Source organism: Vanacampus margaritifer, chromosome 12 (assembly GCF_051991255.1).
Source record: "Vanacampus margaritifer isolate UIUO_Vmar chromosome 12, RoL_Vmar_1.0, whole genome shotgun sequence".
NCBI lineage: Eukaryota > Metazoa > Chordata > Actinopteri > Syngnathiformes > Syngnathidae > Vanacampus > Vanacampus margaritifer.
In genome coordinates this window covers 3,353,245-3,371,602 of record NC_135443.1, presented here as the reverse complement: position 1 = coordinate 3,371,602, position 18,358 = coordinate 3,353,245, and the positions used below count along the sequence as shown (strand labels likewise).

Below are 18,358 nucleotides of genomic sequence, written 5' to 3'. Positions count from 1 at the left end.
ATAATACGCGCGTGTCTTTCTTCAGCGTTGAAAGTTTCAACAGTCAAAGTTCAACAGTTCATCCGCAAAGTCTTTCAGCCGCCATCTTGTTATAAGGCACAGTTTCTGCCCTGCAGCTGCAAGAGCATAAGTTATGTTTTGCAATACTATAAGAGTAAATATGGAATAACTTATGTACATTTATTCTCAATGTCAGATTTATGTAATATAAAATCCGACCTTTTAATTGACCCCGAGCTAAGGTAGGACAGTTAATTGCGTTTGTTATAATAAACCCCATTTGTAAGGGATACGACAATTTCTTGCAAATCATTTTGTGGACCCTGAAGCTACAGTTTGCAGACCTTCGGGGGTCCCTGGACCTCAGTTTACGAACCACAGTCATATCTTGTCAGCCAACTTTCCTTCTGTCTGTGAACTTTGAATCTTTTTTTTTTGTTTTTAGACCTCAATTTCACATAATGTGTTATCTGTTGCCGTGTGCCAGACGATCTGTAAGGCTGGATTTACCCTGATTCTGATTTTGTGTCAACATTAGGAAGTGACAACACGGATTTAGATAATAACAAAATAATTACATAATACTGTGCAGTTATGAAACATTCCAAACTATTCCGGTTTCAACGAAGGAAAGCTCAGCATTACTCCAGCGGCTGCCGTTGCCAATTGTTTTCTTTATTTGATGGTCTGTGCACCACTAATGTACCACCGTTAGACCAAATTTACTGCTCGGTGCTTTTGCTCTTGTTTTGACTTGTTGCAGTGTTTCACAACGCGCATGTTGCTGCAAGAGTATTCATTCTGATCTGGTGAAATCCAGTTCTGTGGGGTTGAGGGGTTAGCGGTTAGCCGTTGCTTTTCAAATGCAATTGACTTTTTGTGGCAACCCTTTTACTGAACCACAAAAACATGGCGTGATTGTCAAGGATTTGTTAGCCTTAAAAAAAACGGTTAGGAATTGCTTTCCCAATGCAATTGACTTTTTGTGGCAACCTGTTTCTTCCTTGACAATCACACCATGTTTTTTTGGTTCAATATAAGTAATGCAGCACAATAAACAGTATGTGAGCTGCGGTTCCTGTCAGGTTCAATCAAACTAGAACATTTAATACACAGACAAGGAAGGAAGACAAGAGACTTAATTTTTTTTTTTTGCTCGCGAGGAGAACGGACGGAGATGTGCTCAGTTCCAATCCCTTACCCGCTCTGAGTCACACTCTCCCGAGCCATCACTTTTCTTTTCTTTTTTTACAGGGCGTTCCAACAACAAAATGTTTCAGTCCTTATCTTGTAATAAGGGCACAGTTCCAGAGTCTTGCGTTGCAATAAGAGTAAATATGGGATAACTTATGTACATTTATTCTAACAGTTTCCCATTGAAATCAGATTGGTTAGGTCATGTAAGTCAATGATTGGATGGTGTGGAGTTTTAAGTACCACGAGTGTAAATCCAGCCTCACTGAGTACTGAGTAGACTACATTGCACAGACTGTAGAGTAAAAATCAACCCGTGTTAACCTCTCTTCTTTCTCCCCCTCTCTCCACTCTTTGCTTTAATATTTCCACATTTCTCCTCAACTTTTTTTAACCACTCCCTCCTTATACACTCCATGATGTTCCCCATATCCCCCCCGGTAGGACAAAGAGGTGAACCTGGAGCAGGTCCACCAGCGTTTAAACAGCCTCCTGGACGAAGACCTGGCCCACAAGCAGCTGCCTGGCCAGTCCATCGAGATCTCGGCCCTGGACATCGGCAGCATGCAGCCCAGCCAGTCCCTGGAGGTCTTGTCGGCCAGGGAGTACCCCGCCCACCGGGGGCCGCCGCCGCCGCTCTCGGTCAGCACCTTCCTCCGCGAGGGGCACGGGGCGGGCAGGACACTGGGCGCGGTGGGCGGCCGGACCCTGCCTCTGCCCCTCAGCAGCGCCACCATGCCGTCCATCCGCTGCAAGCACCGGGCGCCCAACGGGGGGCTCTTCCGCCAGAGCCCCGTCAAGACGCCCATGCCCATGTCCTACCAGCCCGTGCCGGGGGGCGCCATCCCGGAGGGGGAGGCCAGCCACGGGACCTCCATCTGAGCGCTCCAGCTCAATCACATAAACAGTGCCAACTTCTCGAAGAGATATAAATAGTACCCGACAATTACAACAACAAAATAAAGGGAAAAAAAATGTTTTTATGACCAGTGGGGAGGCGACGCGAGGAAAGACAGAAGAGACTCTAATGTACATATTTGTAACTAAAGAGAGAGCAAAGCGACATTACAAAGTGTATTTTGAATATTCCCCAGAGTTGAGTTTAAGAAAAAAATTGCAAAGTATTTGGAAACAATGACTGTTTGAATGGCTTTGTAAATTTTTGTTCTCAACAAATAAAGGTGACAATTCTTTGTGGTTGTTTTCTAAGTGCCAAGTTCCACTTCTGTTTTCTTTCAGATAACTGAATGTACTGTGAGAAATCATCATCAACAAAGACATTTCACACCGGGACATTAAAAAAAAAAGACATTTCAATGACTGATTTGTTTCCTATGAAAAGAATAAAATGGTATAATACAAAAAAAAAAAAAAGATGTGTGAAACTTTTCCTGTACTGTTTTGTGTGTCTACGGTTTGGCAAGTGAACACAAGCAGATTTGTCAGAGAAGTTCCAGGACACAAAATATTTCAAATCATCCCCCTGGAGTCCAAACGCACGTTCCCAGCCTTGAAGGATTCTTCTGAGCTCCGTCGTCGCCGCCATCTTGATGTCTTCAAAACGAGTCCTCTTCATAACCTCCTTGAGCTTGACAAAGAAAAAAAGTCGGATGAGGAGGGATAACGTTCTTCTCAGCCAGGAAGTGTCAGAGTTGTCCTGCCCTAAATCTCCAACAGAAGCCGGAGAAAAGGGTCGGTTTTGAACCCTTTCATCAGAAAAAAATGTCGGTTTTGAACCACGTCCCACCTGGCAGTGGATGGATGGATGGACAGACGGACGGGGCATCAATTTGGGAAAACTCCCCTGCGCAGGCTTTTAAATTGGGTTTTAAACTCGGGTTAGGGTTTCAAATTGGGTTTTGAAACCGGTTTAGAGGGTTAGGATTTAAAATTAGCACTTAAGGATTTGAAACGGGTTTTTAACTTCAGTTATGGTTTTAAACTATGGTTAGAATTTCAAATTAGGGTTTTAAAATAGGGCTAGGGTTTCTAACCCTAACCCTTTTAAACTAAGGTGAGGGTTTCAAACTGTGCTTTAGGGTTTGAAACTATTGTTTGGGTTTCAAATTAGGGTTTAAACTAAGATTTGCAAGCAATACTTGCTGGGATTTCTTCCTTTGAGATCTTTCTAATCAATTAAACGAGCCCCAGAGGAGAAACAAAGCTAAAATGAGGCGTCACAAAAGGTAGCGTAGCTAATAGAACACACGTTTTGGTCTTGGCCAATATATTCCCATACGAATAAAGTTTCATCCAAAAGCCTCCATGCGTTTTGTTCCGCATACCACATCAGGGCCGGTGCAGGGACGAGCTAATTATGTAATCCAGCTATGCATGACTCGCATGAATTGTTGCTATAATTGGCTTGTGTGGCCAATCTGCTGTTAAATAACTTGGATTCTGCCCGCAGGGACCAAACTGACCGGCTGGGCCAGACCAACATCGCCATCGTCATCGCACCTCCGTTTCCCGTCCATGTCACGGGAAGTCAAGTTATTATATTCCGATGCAAGTGCTGCATGATTGCAGAAGAAAAACATAAAACAAAGAGAATTCAAGTCTTTAATGGAAACACAAAACGGGAAAGGGCTCATGAATGGCATCAATATTTGAAAACGAGCAAAAATTGTTTCATTCTTTACAATTTTAGTTAACTAATTGTTTTCAGATGCTTATTTGCATTTTCTATTCTTGTCCTTGAAATGTATTGTTGATCAGCAAAATATGTTTCACGGAAACTTGCGATGTTTAAAGGTGTCATGTTTTAGAAAAGTGACATTTTACGGTCCAGTATTCGAAAATGTACCTGTTCATTAATTTCTTGGATAATTAATCAGAGTAATTTTCGATTTAGGGTTAGGCTAACTCTTTGTCCTTTTTTTGGCCATTTTGTGGCAATTGTTTTGCCATTTTTTCTGCCTTTTTTGCTGTAAATTTTCTGACATTTTTTGCAATTTTTTTTTTACATTTTGTGTTTATTTTTATTTACTTTTTTTCTTTCTGAATTTTTTTTATTCAGTTCTGTCATTTTTGGCAATTTCATAGACATTTTATTTTAATTTTCTGCTTTTATGGTCACTTTTTGAAAATGTATTATTTTTTTTTGCTTTTTTTATATTTAATTATTCATTTTTATTTAATCGTTAATTCATTTGAATAATATTGTATCCCAAAAAAAACATGAAAAAAAATCTACTTTTTTTTTTTTTTTTTAACAGATCCACAGGAAGCCACAGGAGGACTAAAGAGCCACATGTGGCTCCAGAGCCGCGAATTGCAGACCCCTGATTTTCACAAAAGTTGAAGGTGCCAATCACTCGTGAAACCCCGTAAATACCACCTCGGCAGGGTGAAGATCCACGGCCACTTTCAAGCTAGAATGCAGCCACTGGACTATATTGTCTGAAATACTGTGATGCAGAGGCACCGTCGTGCGCAAATGTCCCGTGTCCCTTCTCGTGTCAAAGGCAAAAGGTAAGCTGAGCTGCATTGAGTTTTGTTGCATGCACAGACGTTGGGTGTTTGTGACACCGCTAGTCAAAACAAACATGTTTACAAGATCCGGAGGCGCGCGTAGTCGCCCATTTGTCTGTGATGTCTATCGTCTTTGAGCGTCTCCAGAAGAAACGGTGACCTAACAAATACAAAGCTAGAAGCAAAGGTTTCATGCAAGGGAATAATTTAGTCAAGCCTTTCCCGTGCTGTGCTGACGCGGCAAAAAAAAAAAAGAATATTGGTCGGCGGAACAAAAGCCAGCGTGCACCTCTGGGACTCAAAGACTCAGTGGGAAGGAAACTGCACTGCGACTTGAAGAGAGGATGAATTTTTCATGAGGCCGGCCAGGCAGGGGGGGGGGGGGCTTCTGCTGCCAGATTACAGGTAGCTATAACACACTGTTATTTAAGTTAAGATGAATAAGTGCTTCGCTAATAAATTATGCATTTATTTAACCTTATTGCCTCAAACGAGGAAGTAATGTTCTACTCCCTCCTGCACGGCCGCCCAGCGCGCTTTTGCTCTTGTTTCCAAGAGAGAGACTTCATCAGCGAGATCACGGAGCACAAATCAACTTTTAACTCTTTGACTGCCAAAAACGTTAAATAACGTTTAGTAAAATCCTACGGAGGAGTGCCAAAGACGTTAAAAGACGTTTGTTTCAAAACAGAGGTGAAACGAACCATTTTCTATTGTTGATTACTCAAAAACGGAATAAGGTAGAAACAAACTTTTTTTTCTGATGAAAGATGAGAGTCCAATCTTTCATTTGGTAGTATGTGTGTTTCCATAGTCCAAACACATAATTTTCTATGGACCTTGAAAGATCAGTCAAAATGCTTAAAATCGGCTGGCACTGGGGACAACCTGTTTCTGAAAACGTCTGGCAGTCAAAGAGTTAAGTCAATGATGGAGCACCGCAGTGCAACGAGGTCTGGTATTCAAATTGGGGCTCTTCCTTTGCGGTGCTTGGATGGTCAAAATATCCGGTACAACAACCGGTTCTCAAGAAATGGACTTTATTGTTAGGTTTAGGGAATTCAGGTCCAGAAAGTAAAAACCATGAAACAGTTTAGCTTTAGCCACAGGTGCTTTAGATGAGCTCGTTTATCTGCTAGTTGAGTAGAAGCACCCGTGGCTAAAGCTAAACTGTTTCATGGTTTTTACTTTCTGGACCGGGATTCCCCGACCCCGGTTATGTACAACGTCGTGTATATCCGTCCGTCTCTGATGTTACATTAGTGTAGCAACAGAGATAAGACAATACCGCATGCATCAAAATAACAATATAACCCTTTATTATTATTACTATTATTATCTTAGCAGTCTGCATGTTTTTATTGCTTTTTTGTTCTCTGGACGTAAAGTTCGTTACTAGCACGGAGTTTCGGATTTACGGTGATTTGAAGTCAAACCCTCTATGACGCACAACTTCCCCTTCCGCCACACGTGACAATCTGCCAGCTCCCGTAATGTATCTGGTATCGACGTAAAGCTTCACTTCTCTGCTTTCGGAAGCTGTTGGAATTACGTTGCTAGCGCTAACGGTTGAGGAGTTACGGCGATTTGAAAAAAAACATGCATATTTTCCTTATATCGTACGGTAAGCGCCATGTTGGGAAAGTTCCAAATCAAAATACAGTTGAGTTTGACATCAATAAACCGAATCACAAACAAATGATTCCTAGTAAATCTAATTGCAGGAAACGGCTTCCCAAAAAGCCCCAGCTTTCGATTCTCCGTCCCGATCTTGCCCCAAAAGTCAACTGGGATCGGCTCCAGCCCGTCCGCAACCCTGAGGGCAAAAGCACAATACAAAATGGACGGACGCATATTTGAGCGAAGTCATGGACTGATTAGGATTCCGGTGGCAAATGCCCGCAGGCCGCCCTGCACTGGAGGGAGCTCGGAGAACTGAACCCCCCCCGCATCCCCCCCCACCCCTGCCATCGCTGACCTCATCTTGGCTCATAAAGGGATTCATTAGGATGAGTTAATGACTTTGTTGTGACTTGACAACAGCGTCCTCAGTTGACCTACGGTTCGAATGGACAACATTGTTGGCACCCTTGAGTGTATTGTGTAATGGACAGAAAGTGTTCCCGGGTGTCCATAAAAGGTGAGTGATGTGCTAAATAGAGAAAAAAAAAAGATTTTCACAAAGAGGACCAGAGGTGGGAGCATTGACGGATTGGCGGAGTCGTCTGCATTTACACTAAAAACGACTTTGGGTGGGACCTGCGGTATTTTTTGTTTCATGTACTGGTTGGCTACATTCCGTTCACGTCACAGTCCACAGAAACTCATATTTGACAATTGTCTGCTATTCCTGAACACGTAAAGATTTTTGGTCGTAAATATTGAACATGTTTCATATTTAAGATTATTGGCCCGAACCCGTGACTTACATTAACGCACGTCAAACTGAAGGATAATCTTACAGGATAAGCTTAAATAATCAAAGTTTTTGATGTCCTTGGTCAGGACGAGGCAAAATCTGGACAAAAACGGCCCGATTATCTTAATGTATAATCGATCTTTCAACCAATTCATACTGAATGTGTAACGCATGTGTAACGGATGCGTGACGGATGCGTGACGGATGCGTGACGGACGTCACAAGGACTCAAAAGCACCCCAGCTGTATCGGATCGGATGCGGAGCTGTTGTTTTTTCCCGATTCCGCATGCGGATTTTCATGAAGCTGAAGAAATGACACAAGCCGGACAGGAAGTCCGGTGTCGGCATCACGGTAGATCCGGTATATTTCCAAATAAAACCGGTTTGCAAACTCGTTTTTTTTTTTTTGCGAGGAAAGCTAGCTAACTACATAGCATGACATGAGTCGGACATTTAAAAGCATTTTAAAAAAAACGAGCTCAGAATATATTAACTCTTTGGCTGCCAGACGTTTTCAGAAAAGGGATGCCGTGGGTGCCAGCTGATTTAAGCATTTTGACTGATCTTTTGACTGATCTTTCAAGGTCCACAGAAAATTATGTGTTTGGACTATGGAAACACACACACACTACCAAATGAAAGATTGGACTCTCATCTTTCTTCAGAAAAAAAAAGTTTGTTTCTACCTTATTCCGTTTTTGAGTAATCAACAATAGAAAATGGTTAGTTTCACCTCTGTTTTGAAACAAACGTATTTTAACGTCTTTGGCACTCCTCAATAGGATTTTACTAAACGCTTTTTAACGTTTTTGGCAGTCAAAGAGTTAAACATTTCAAAATGACATTATTTAAACACAAAAGGTAGAAGTCACAGAAATAATGTCCAAAAGGCAACCGGCAAGCGTGGCCATTTTAGTACCAGTAGCGCTCGCTATATAAACAGTTGTTATTGTAACTCAACTCTCCAGCGTGAACCCGTGTCATCTTGTGGCCTCGCGGGTGAAGATTTCCGGACACTCAGTGTGTAACTTGCAGTTTCCGTACAAATGCCGTACGGAAACTGCTCCGCATCCGTGTGAATTTTCCATTGGCGTGCATTTCCGTACCTGCTTCCCTTTTCTACCTTTTTGGTGTGCATCGATATGCATGCGTATGGTCTTTATTTTATTTTTGCGAGGAGCCAACGATCTTCCACCGGACCGCACATTTTCTCTCTAAAATCCTTCGGTAAGCTTCTAATTTCATGATCCCGTCATGATTCTTTCAAGTTCAAGGCACCCGCAGCACAACAGCTCTTCCACCGCTCTTCAAATTCGATATTTTTGGCTTTAGCCTGCTCAAAAAAATGTTTCCCTGCTAGACTGTGGTTTGTCCAGGTACTGTTTGGCAGAGATGATGGGTGTCAATTACAGCGGCCCGGAACCGTATGGCAGCGGAACCTCCCAAGTCAAAGGTCGCGTGTGTGCCAATAACAGCGGTCGGAGCTGCATGTTAACCTTTGCAGACTTTTGATCTCTCGCGTGTTTGTGTTTTCAGAAGCCGTTCCGTGCTTCTACCGTTATGATATTTTGGGGGCGGGGTCTCAAGACGGACGTGGATCGATATCCTCGTTAAAGCTACCAAACTCTGCGGCAGTCGCACTTTGGTCACTTCTCTCGTGTGCTTCTTATCCTTGGGGTAGCGGCAACATACCTGACCAGTGTGTGTGTGTGTGTGTGTGTGTGTGTGTGTGTGCGTGTGTGTGATAAACAACTTCACGCCACTTGATAAATAATCCAGCAGAAACAGAGCATCCTGACAGAGCTATGAAAGTTTTATGGCCTCTGCCGCGGCGAGCGCCAGACATGAGGCGGGCAGTCGGCGAGAATTCTAATACGGCTCCGCTTCTTATCCAGCGGCCGGCTCGCCCGCTCGCTCGCTCGTTTTCTCTCTCGCTCCGTCTCGCTCTTCTTTATCCTCACAACGCACAACGAGAAGCTTCGGTCTCTCGCCTCCGCGTTCCGCTTACAAATTGCTTTGCCGAGATGTAAACATGGCGGCAGGGTACGAAACTTTTGATTCTTGGCGTAATGGCGAGCTAGCCAGGAGGCGTGGCTCTGTGCAAGCGAGCGGGGGGGTCGTGCCATGGTTGTCTGGCATGTTTAAAAGGAACTCTGCAACCAAACGGATTTGGAGATCCGTAGCAAGATAATGAGGCAAAATACGCAATCGACGGCCAAAACAACAAAGAAGCTCATCAGGGGGAAAAAGTGGTTGCTTTTAGATAAGATAAATCAATCAGCACACTTCATCTCTATAGAGCAAACTTGCACCAAGAGGGACGGGAGTCCATTTTCTTTTTCTTATGAGGTGCTTTCATACTTTGTGTGGCGTTTGTTGCCACCGTCTAAAAATATGAAATATTGATCTTTTGTCTCAGTCGTGTTTTGACGACAAACCCAATTTCAAGTTTCAATTTCCCATTTTCAATCTACTAAAAAAGGAATTTAATGCCCTCACAGTGGCTTTGAGAAAGGTAAAGGAATGCTTAATACAAATCATTTGTGGCTGTTTTCTGGCCTCCTCGTGTGAATCTTTGCACCGCGTCTACCTTGAAATCGTGTACTGCAGTTGTGGTGCTGAAAGTGAGAGTTTATTCTATTGTAATTGCAAGTGTTTTTTTGTTTTTTTTGCTGGATTGAGATGTAAACACTTGACTACTCATCGTCGTCATTTTGGGTTTTGCACCTTGGAGAAAAAAAAGCAGCCTGCAACCACTTTTGTACAAACTTGCTGAAGGGTGCTGCTGGATGATTAGCGGTATAAAGACATCAAAAAAGGAGAAATGTGACAAGACGGAGAAAGAAAGCATAGAATACAAAAAAAACATTTTGTGATCATTATTGCAGCAGAGTGTGTGGGGGCTTGGGTATTGTCAAGTCCAGTCAAAACGACTCCAAAATGCGGTGACGTGCGGTCAGGAAGAGGCAAGGTAGGCAGTGGAGGCCCCAGGCTGAAAACAAAGTTGAAACCGTTTGGCTTTTTCTATTTATTTTTGATTTGATTTTACATGACTTGAATTGTTCTAAATGTACACTAAAAAAAAATCTAGGTTTTCATACTCTTGTTAACAAAAGTAGAACAAAAAATGTAACTCATAGAAATAATTCAAATGAATTTCTTACGTTTATAGCCGTCAATGGCAGTGAATAAAAAAAATAAAAAAGTTGAAATAAAAAAATTATATATATATATATATATATATATATATATATATATATATATATATATATATATATATATATTAAAAATTTGGGGCGTCAGGCGATTAAAGTTTTTAATCGTAATTAATCGCATGACTTTACTAGTTAACTCGCGATTAATCACAAATTTTATGTACAAAACTAAATGTACAATAAAAAATATCTAGATTTTCAACAAAAGTGGAAAAAAAATGTTACACTAATAGAAATAGTTCAAATAAATTTTTGACGTTTATAGCCGTCAATGGCAGTTAATGAGTTAATATAGTTTGAATGTATGCCATCTTGTATCTGAGTATCTTGAGGTCAAGCTGAGTGTCCTCTTTTTTGAGAAATGAAAATATGATGACCCTTGGATACGTTTTACACTCCCCTGCCGACACCCAAATTTGTAATTGGTGTTTGCGCCTCAATTTGCCAATGGCTGCCTACCCGAACCTAGAGCTCAACAAAATGGCAGTTCCGTGTTTCTGTACGAAACATCCACCAAGCAGTTTAGTAGGTGATTGAAAGCAGCAGGCTTGCGCTAATCAACCAAAAAGCCAAAACCTGAGTTCGAAACACAAAAGCTTCTCTGCAGTGTCCGACACACTTCTCCCAACAGGAACGACTTTATAGGAGGGCGGGTCTACAAGCGCACCTCGTCCAATGGATGCTGACAGTCGCTGAGTTCTGGGCTGCAGCACCGGGCCTGACGCCTCCAAAAAAGAAGCCACAAGCATCTTATAGAACTGCAGCTGGAGAAAATGCAGCGCCGTCGCTTCCGAGACGCTTCCAGAGGAAAGTTATGAGCCGAGAAACAAGTTCCCATTTGTTATTATTGAGAGCCGCCGTTGTGCGATTTGCTAATCAGGCTTTCTCTTATTTCACATACGAGCAATTTCCCAGACACAATATTTGTCTTGCGGCGTGTGATGAATCGTGGGGAAGAGGCAGAAGTTGTATAGGAAATAATTGGTCCCACTCTGTGTAGCGCCGTTCGGCCTTGTAGCTGCAAAGCGCCGTTCGCGGATGTCGGATGAGTAATGGCGGCGGGCCGACGGCGGCGGCGCTCGAATATTAATCTCTCTTTAACGCTGTCGGAAAGGACAAAGCGCAAATGCATCAACGGCGCGACGGGCCTGACGCGCGCGCACACGCACTTTTGCTTTCACATGATGTCCTTCGTCCGGACGGTCCTGAGTTGGACGTGTCCCGCCGTGAGCGATGGCACGAGTCAGCTGGTGAGGACGGAAGTGGGGTGGGTTCACCTCCATTTTTCAACGCATGAGTATGTTGGGGAATATTTTGAATTTTCTGAAGACTTAACTTATCCAAACCCCAAAAACGTATAAATACGTTTTTTTTAATACTTTGTCCTTCACTCTTAAAAATGTATAAATACAGAGCATACAGAAGGCTTTGATGCACCTGAAGAAGTCGTTTAAAGCAATGGTAGTTATTACAAAAAAATGGCCAGCAGGTGGCAGGAGAGTATACGAGATCAAACAGGGCCATGTTGCAAAAAAGCTCTTTTCCCCAGTGTTTTGAACAGATTTGTGAATAATGATGAAACTTAGCTATATTGTAATGCTAATTGCTGCTAACGGAAACAGATACAAATGTACTTTTTTCTGATGAAATGCTAATCTTTCTTACTGCAGAATTTCTTGCCTGCCCGTCGGTACAATTTTCCTTTTGTTTGTAGAAGCCAATGTAACAGACTTGGAGTTTGGTAAAAGATGAACAGGGAAGTGGCAAAAAAAAAGAAAAAAAAAAGAAGCCCATTCTAATTCAAGGTCGTCTGCAAAACCTTCACGTGATCCAAAAAAATCCAAGCGCACGCTCCGGATTCCGATGTCCCGTCTGAGCGTCTCATGGAAAGAAACATCTTCCCGCATTTTTGAATGTGGTTTTCACATCTTTTTTTCAACTTGATGGTCGATGACTGCAACATTTGGGCGCAACGGCCAATTTGAATGATTGCAGATGCAACCTTTAGCAGTTGACGCGATTCATTAATCATTTGACGCATAGAAAATTGCTTAAAGTGTCCTGCGCCGCTTTAATTGAACCAATATTAGAAGATGTCATTTTGAAGGACGTGGTTCCCTATCGTCCCCTTTCTTAAGCTCAATAATGGATTCAATATTCAAAAGTAACACAGAATGGCTTGAGGCTACTATCAGAATAATAAAATATAGTTTGGATGAGAAATGACAAATACATGAAAAAAGTACAAAGGATTTGAACTGGATTCTGGACATCTAGTTGACATCTGACAAGACTCTGTGAATCTGGTCATGAAGAAATTGCACAGTTTGGTTCAAAAGGCCGCAGAAGTGTGTGACAACACGCTGCTATTTATAAGCATTCGCCACGACCTCCTTGCCAACTTTCACGCCGAGAGACGTCAGGTGAAAGTACGGAGGGTCCTTGTCACCCGTGTCGACACCCCGGCGTTCCCACCTCCCCCCCCCCCCTACCGAGCGGCCCCGGACGACGTCATCCTCGCATACAATCGGGCCCGGGGCGGGCCGCCACGCCGTCACTTCAGCGGGTGAAAGGCGCGGAGAGGAGACAGCTTAGATCTCATTAGCCAATTACTCGGGCACTTCATCAACATCCGCACCGTGCGCGGCGGCCTCGGGTGCTTCCTCCCTCCCACTCACCGTCCGCAGACTTCAACCTCGCTCACGTCTCACTGGAAAAGGGAAGATTGAATTTGTGTGTGGACAATTCTTGAAAAAGTGACGAGAACAACGGGTATTGCTTTTTTTTCTCCTGTTTTTATAAAGTTATTGTTTATAATGAGATTTTGCTAGGGCTGAATTTTTGAAAAATAATCGAATTGCAATTTTCATTCGTCAATTGCAATTTATTATACAATTATTTTTTCTTGCTGCTATTATCTTCTCTTTTTTTTCAAGCAAAAAATAATCTGTATTACAATAAATAATATCAAATTACACATAATATTTTTGGTCTTTGAGGTTAGCCCTACATATTGTTTCGTGAAACATGAAAAGTTGAAGTGATCATTAATTTATGCCTTACTGATTTATTTATTTACACTACACTTGTTTGGTAGAACTTTATGCCGTTGTTATTGCAAACGCTTAAAAAGATTGCTCGTCAAAGTGTTTCACAGTTAATTCACGGTTCATTTTAGCGTATTTAGCGTTAGCCTAACCTATAAGAACAACAACAAGCTAAAGTTTCCTTTTCATTTTTTAATTCATCAACATCAGCCATAGTCATAAGATGACTTACAACTAAACACAACCTAAGTTTAGCATAGCAAATGATATGAAAAGCTCTGCTAACTTAATGCTAACGTCTAACAAATAAATTGGGAATGCTAATGGTCATCTTAGAAACTTAATTAATGTAATCTCTTGTTTTCTTCTGTAAAAAAAAAAAGGAGGGGGGGTTCAATTCTCAAATTAAATTCATACCTGGACATAATATAACTACAAGCAAATACTTAAAATATTAGCTTTGTTGCTATCTGTCGCTACCCTGACTTCCTGTTATCGGAACAATAACAATTGGGAATAAACAATGAAGTCATAGAATTAACATTGTTTATTAGTAAAACTTAGTAAAACTAAGTCAAACGTCAGCTTGGGCAGGGTCCGACTCATAGGAAATGCACGGAAGAGCTACAGGTCTTTTGCGATACGCTTCATCATGGAGGAAAATCAAACCCCGTGAGGCGTTTCAAACGGTTATTTTGAGTCCATTTCGAGTGGTTCTAGTGTAACATCTGGACAGACTGCTCATTAAATCTGCTGTTAAACGCTCTGGAGATTTTACACACTCACCACCAATAAACGCATTTAAATTAAAGTCAGCGTCAGGAAACCATTTGGCGGCACTTTGTGACCCGAGAAAACCTGCGGATTCCGAGCGCCGGCGTGAGGTGTTAACTCTTTGACTGCCAAAAACGTTAAATAACGTTTAGTAAAATCCTAGGGAGGAGTGCCAAAGACGTTAAAAGACGTTTGTTTCAAAACAGAGGTGAAACTAACCATTTTCTATTGTTGATTACTGAAAAACGGAATAAGGTAGAAACAAACTTTTTTTTTCTGATAAAAGATGAGAGTCCAATCTTTCATTTGGTAGTATGTGTGTTTCCATAGTCCAAACACATAATTTTCTGTGGACCTTGAAAGATCAGTCAAAATGCTTAAATCGGCTGGCACCCACGGCATCCCTTTTCTGAAAACGTCTGGCAGTCAAAGAGTTAAAGAGCGACACGGTCATCTCCTGTCGCTTTGAAATGTTTATCTTCAGTATCCAATCAAAGACCAACATGGCTTCCCTCCACGCGTCAATGTCGCCGCCGCAGCTCCAATCTGTGCCACCTGCCAAAAAAATCTAACTTGTCTCTTCTCGTCTCTAGTGAAGAAACGGGCCTCACTGGAGACGGAGGAATGAAGCGGATTCTCGCTTTTATGCTTTTAGTGCTGCATCCCCAAGAGGGAAAACTTGGCTTGGCTTGTTTTCAGACATTGACAACTGCAAATAGGCCATTTCATAACATTTGTCAACAAGAGGCGTCAGGATTCTTCCAGGTGGCAGAAAAGTGGTTGACTACTGCTGACCTGATCTTAAAACATCGACAAAACATCTTTCCAAATATGCCCCAAAAGGTTTAGGCCCTTTGGAGGAATTTAGCTAGCATTGCTAGCTAACGTCAACTCTAGCGCACGCTATCCATTTCACTTTAAAACAGCAAGCACAGTGTACATGACTTTATTAAATTAAGCAACAACGACCACGAAGGGTAAACATAAAACTACGACGACAAAATTGCGAAGACAAAAAGTGAATAACGAATTGATGGAAACAAACTAGGTCGTGAAGAGGGTCTTCTGCATAGATTTAGTCATAACTGTTTTAATTTACTTATTTCCTCAGTAGAACTTTTATCTGTGGATGTGTCTTTGTAAGCGCTGTCGCAATTTCTGCTCATGTCATCATGTCGAAAGGACCTCGTCTGTTTCCACATCAATGGGCCAGTGTCTGTGGTTGAAGTCAATGTGTATTGGATGATATGCTGTCAAAGTGTAAAAAGTCTTATCTACTTCCGCGCTGTCGTCATGTGTATTGAAGGCTGTTTCCTGGGGTCTTGGGGGTTTGGAATACTGCTTTTCAAGATAGTATAAGAATGCTGTGAGTCCGCTGTAACTACACACTTGCGAGAGGAACTGCAGCCATTTGTTTGTAAACTTGCTTGTGTCCGGAATATTCTGTAAAATAAATCCTTCGGAGGACCTGTTCACCGATCTCCAGTCTGGATTCAGAAAATCAACATTGTCTCTACCCGAACAACAACGAACACGCGGAAGACAAAGATAGTCTTCTAACAGTAGATAGATGTCCTGAGACCAAAACGAAGTCGTTAAGAACAAAATACAAAACAAATCTGTTTAAGTAAGGAGCAAACTATAACTAGAAGAAAACAATCTAAACAAGTTTAGAAGCAACACAGAAGCAAGATGAATGTAAAACTACTTACATAAACTCGAGGCCAACCAGGGATGAAAAACGATTACAAGCAGACAATCATCAAAAGGACACAGAAAATGGTGACAAGTAGGCAATAATCTGGCATCAATCTCCTGTTTCTCCTTCGCTTAAGACCCTCATTGTTATGGGTAAAAAAAACATTTGTTATTCAAAGAACACCAACCAAAAAGGGCGAAGAACACGTTCGATTATAGACGGCTCTGGAACGTGGCGTGAATGAATCGTGTCTTGACAGGAGTGACCCGTGTCATTTTAATTTTTGTAAAGCTCTTTTTCCCAGTCAACTGCCGCATCATTCTAAGAATGAGCGTTCCTGTTTGATCACAATAACGTGTTGCGATATTATTGTTACGATTGGGAAAACATCACAAAGGGCGCGTGCAACTTCCACGCCGTCATTGTCCTCTCGTGTTGGTTTCATGACATCTAATCACATTCGAATCGTTCTCACTTATTAGAAAGTTTCGACAAATCCATCATTGAATTGTCAGCGTTGGCAAAGCGACCGGTTCCTCGTGGCAGAAAATATGATTAAGGTATAATTAAGTTGTTAATACATCCAGCGAGGAACACTTTTGGTAATTACGTCGGCGACAATTGTTGTTGTAAGGTTTCCGGTCCGTGTGATTAATTCCTCAATTAGCCAAAAGCAACAGAATTAAAGAGCAGAGGCTGGAGAACACGTTTTGAGTGAAATAATTGCTTTCACATTTGCGTGGTCAGCCACATTTTCTCGGGGAGAGCAAACAAAGTGGTTTGGATTGTGACGTCAAGCGTTGACTTGAATGCGTATTCCAAGTGGTGGCCTTGTTGACTACATTTGGAGCAGGGCAGATTAGCTACTTTGCGGAAACACATCTGCAAAAACAATAACAATCACAGATCGGAAATGATTGTTGTTAAAAAATGCACGCGGAACACAAACAACATCTGCGAACGTCAAAAGTAAGACAAATGTGCGATTATGGAGACATCTGCGTTTGCTTTGAGCACTGATTCACATCATCCGGTGTCGCTTGCTTATTGATGATGTCAGTTTGTGGTTGCGTCCCTGAAAGCATCACAGGAAGTCGACGTCAACTACTCGCCATTATCACTACAGCAATATCTTTCGGTTTGCTTCTTGGCGGGGTAGCCATTTTTTTTCAACAATTTAACCCGTGGGCAGTATTTTATTTTGAAATGGCTTGGTCAAAACCAACAAAAAGCCCAAAAATGGTCACAATAACGCCTAGGGGTCCTGAACTGAATCCTGTTCCTGAAATTTGATGACATACACAAATGGAGGACAATGTCTTACAAGTCATTCACCACAATAAAAATGTAGTCAGATAAGCTAGCAGTTAGCCTAGCGTCTACAGTAATCCTCCATCTATTGACGGATTCAGCTGTTCACGTTTAGGGGAGATATCTGAACTAGTACGGCATAAAACTGAAGCTTAAGGTGTTAGCTTGAAATTGTATGAAATTGCATTCTGCCTCCTTGCTGAAAACCAACTCGTAGGCGGCAAAGCCTACTATCAGGGATGTACGGATTATTTCTCCAGCCACCTCTTGCTCATTTATTTTTTATTTTTTTTATTTTGGCAGTGTTCTGGATACTTAAAAGAAGGTGATGACCCAACAGCAACTGGAATTTCTTGCTAGCATCACGGCTAACAACTGTCTGGAATCTCGTTAGCTCGCTAATTTATAGCTTCCGCTTTACTTTTTTTTTTTTTTTTTAGGGTAGCAATTTTTTTTTGTTATAAATCCATTGTGTAAAAGCCTAGATTGAAGAAAATAGTCAATGCTCACAAACCTCAAGGTCGGCTGCCTTAGTCTAGAGACTCGAGGTAAATTCTGATCTCATTTCTGTAAATTGACATCCACAACCCCGTTTCTCACTATTTGTGGAACCTATCCTCAGCTATTTCTCAAAAACTCACCCATTCATGTTTTGTTTTTTTTACTACGCTCTTCCCGAATCATCCAAAGATGCCACCAAACCTTGTCGGAAAGTAGAACAGTAATTGCCAAGACTGCAGAAGGAAAGATCGTAAAAGACAGATTTCGAGAAAAAAAAATGTCCCCAAAGCAAATCGTTTGTAAGCCATTAATTTCAAACCGCATTGTTGCGAGATGAGTTTGAATTGATGGTGAAGTGGTTTGGGGTTATAGTTTGTCGTATATTTACAATTCAAATTTAATTTAGGGCAAGAGCGGTCAAAACATCTTCCAAATATACTGTAGATGTTTCAGTACAAAGTACAGACACCGCAGAGACTGAATCGGGTGTGATTATCCGCCGTGTATCACATCCACAGTTTGCTAGTCTAGACATGTAGAGTCCATTATTGATTTTAGACTTTTAAAAGAGAATGGGGAGATGATGCAACGCCTCGAAAGGGGTGATTTGGTACATCTCGCGGCGCGGCGTTAGCTCAGCCGTTAACACACAAATTTCCAGTAAGGAGGCTAAGGTTGAAATACAAGAAGGTTTAACGTTTTTAAATGTTTACATGGACTTG

At 41.8% G+C, this 18,358-nt stretch overlaps 1 protein-coding gene across 3 annotated transcripts in view; it reads left to right on the top strand.

Annotated features, from left to right (window-relative positions):
* Positions 1 to 2,403, top strand: part of grid1a (glutamate receptor, ionotropic, delta 1a) — a 324,300-nt gene extending 321,897 nt beyond the window's left edge. For 2 of the 3 annotated variants that reach the window (XM_077582365.1, XM_077582363.1), the window contains one exon: positions 1,639 to 2,403. In XM_077582365.1, coding sequence (XP_077438491.1) covers positions 1,639 to 2,076 — 438 coding nt within the window. In that variant the 3' untranslated portion in view covers positions 2,077 to 2,403. The remainder of the gene's footprint in view (positions 1 to 1,638) is intronic. The other variant, XM_077582364.1, reaches the window with a different exon arrangement.
* The last annotated feature ends 15,955 nt before the right edge of the window (positions 2,404 to 18,358 follow it).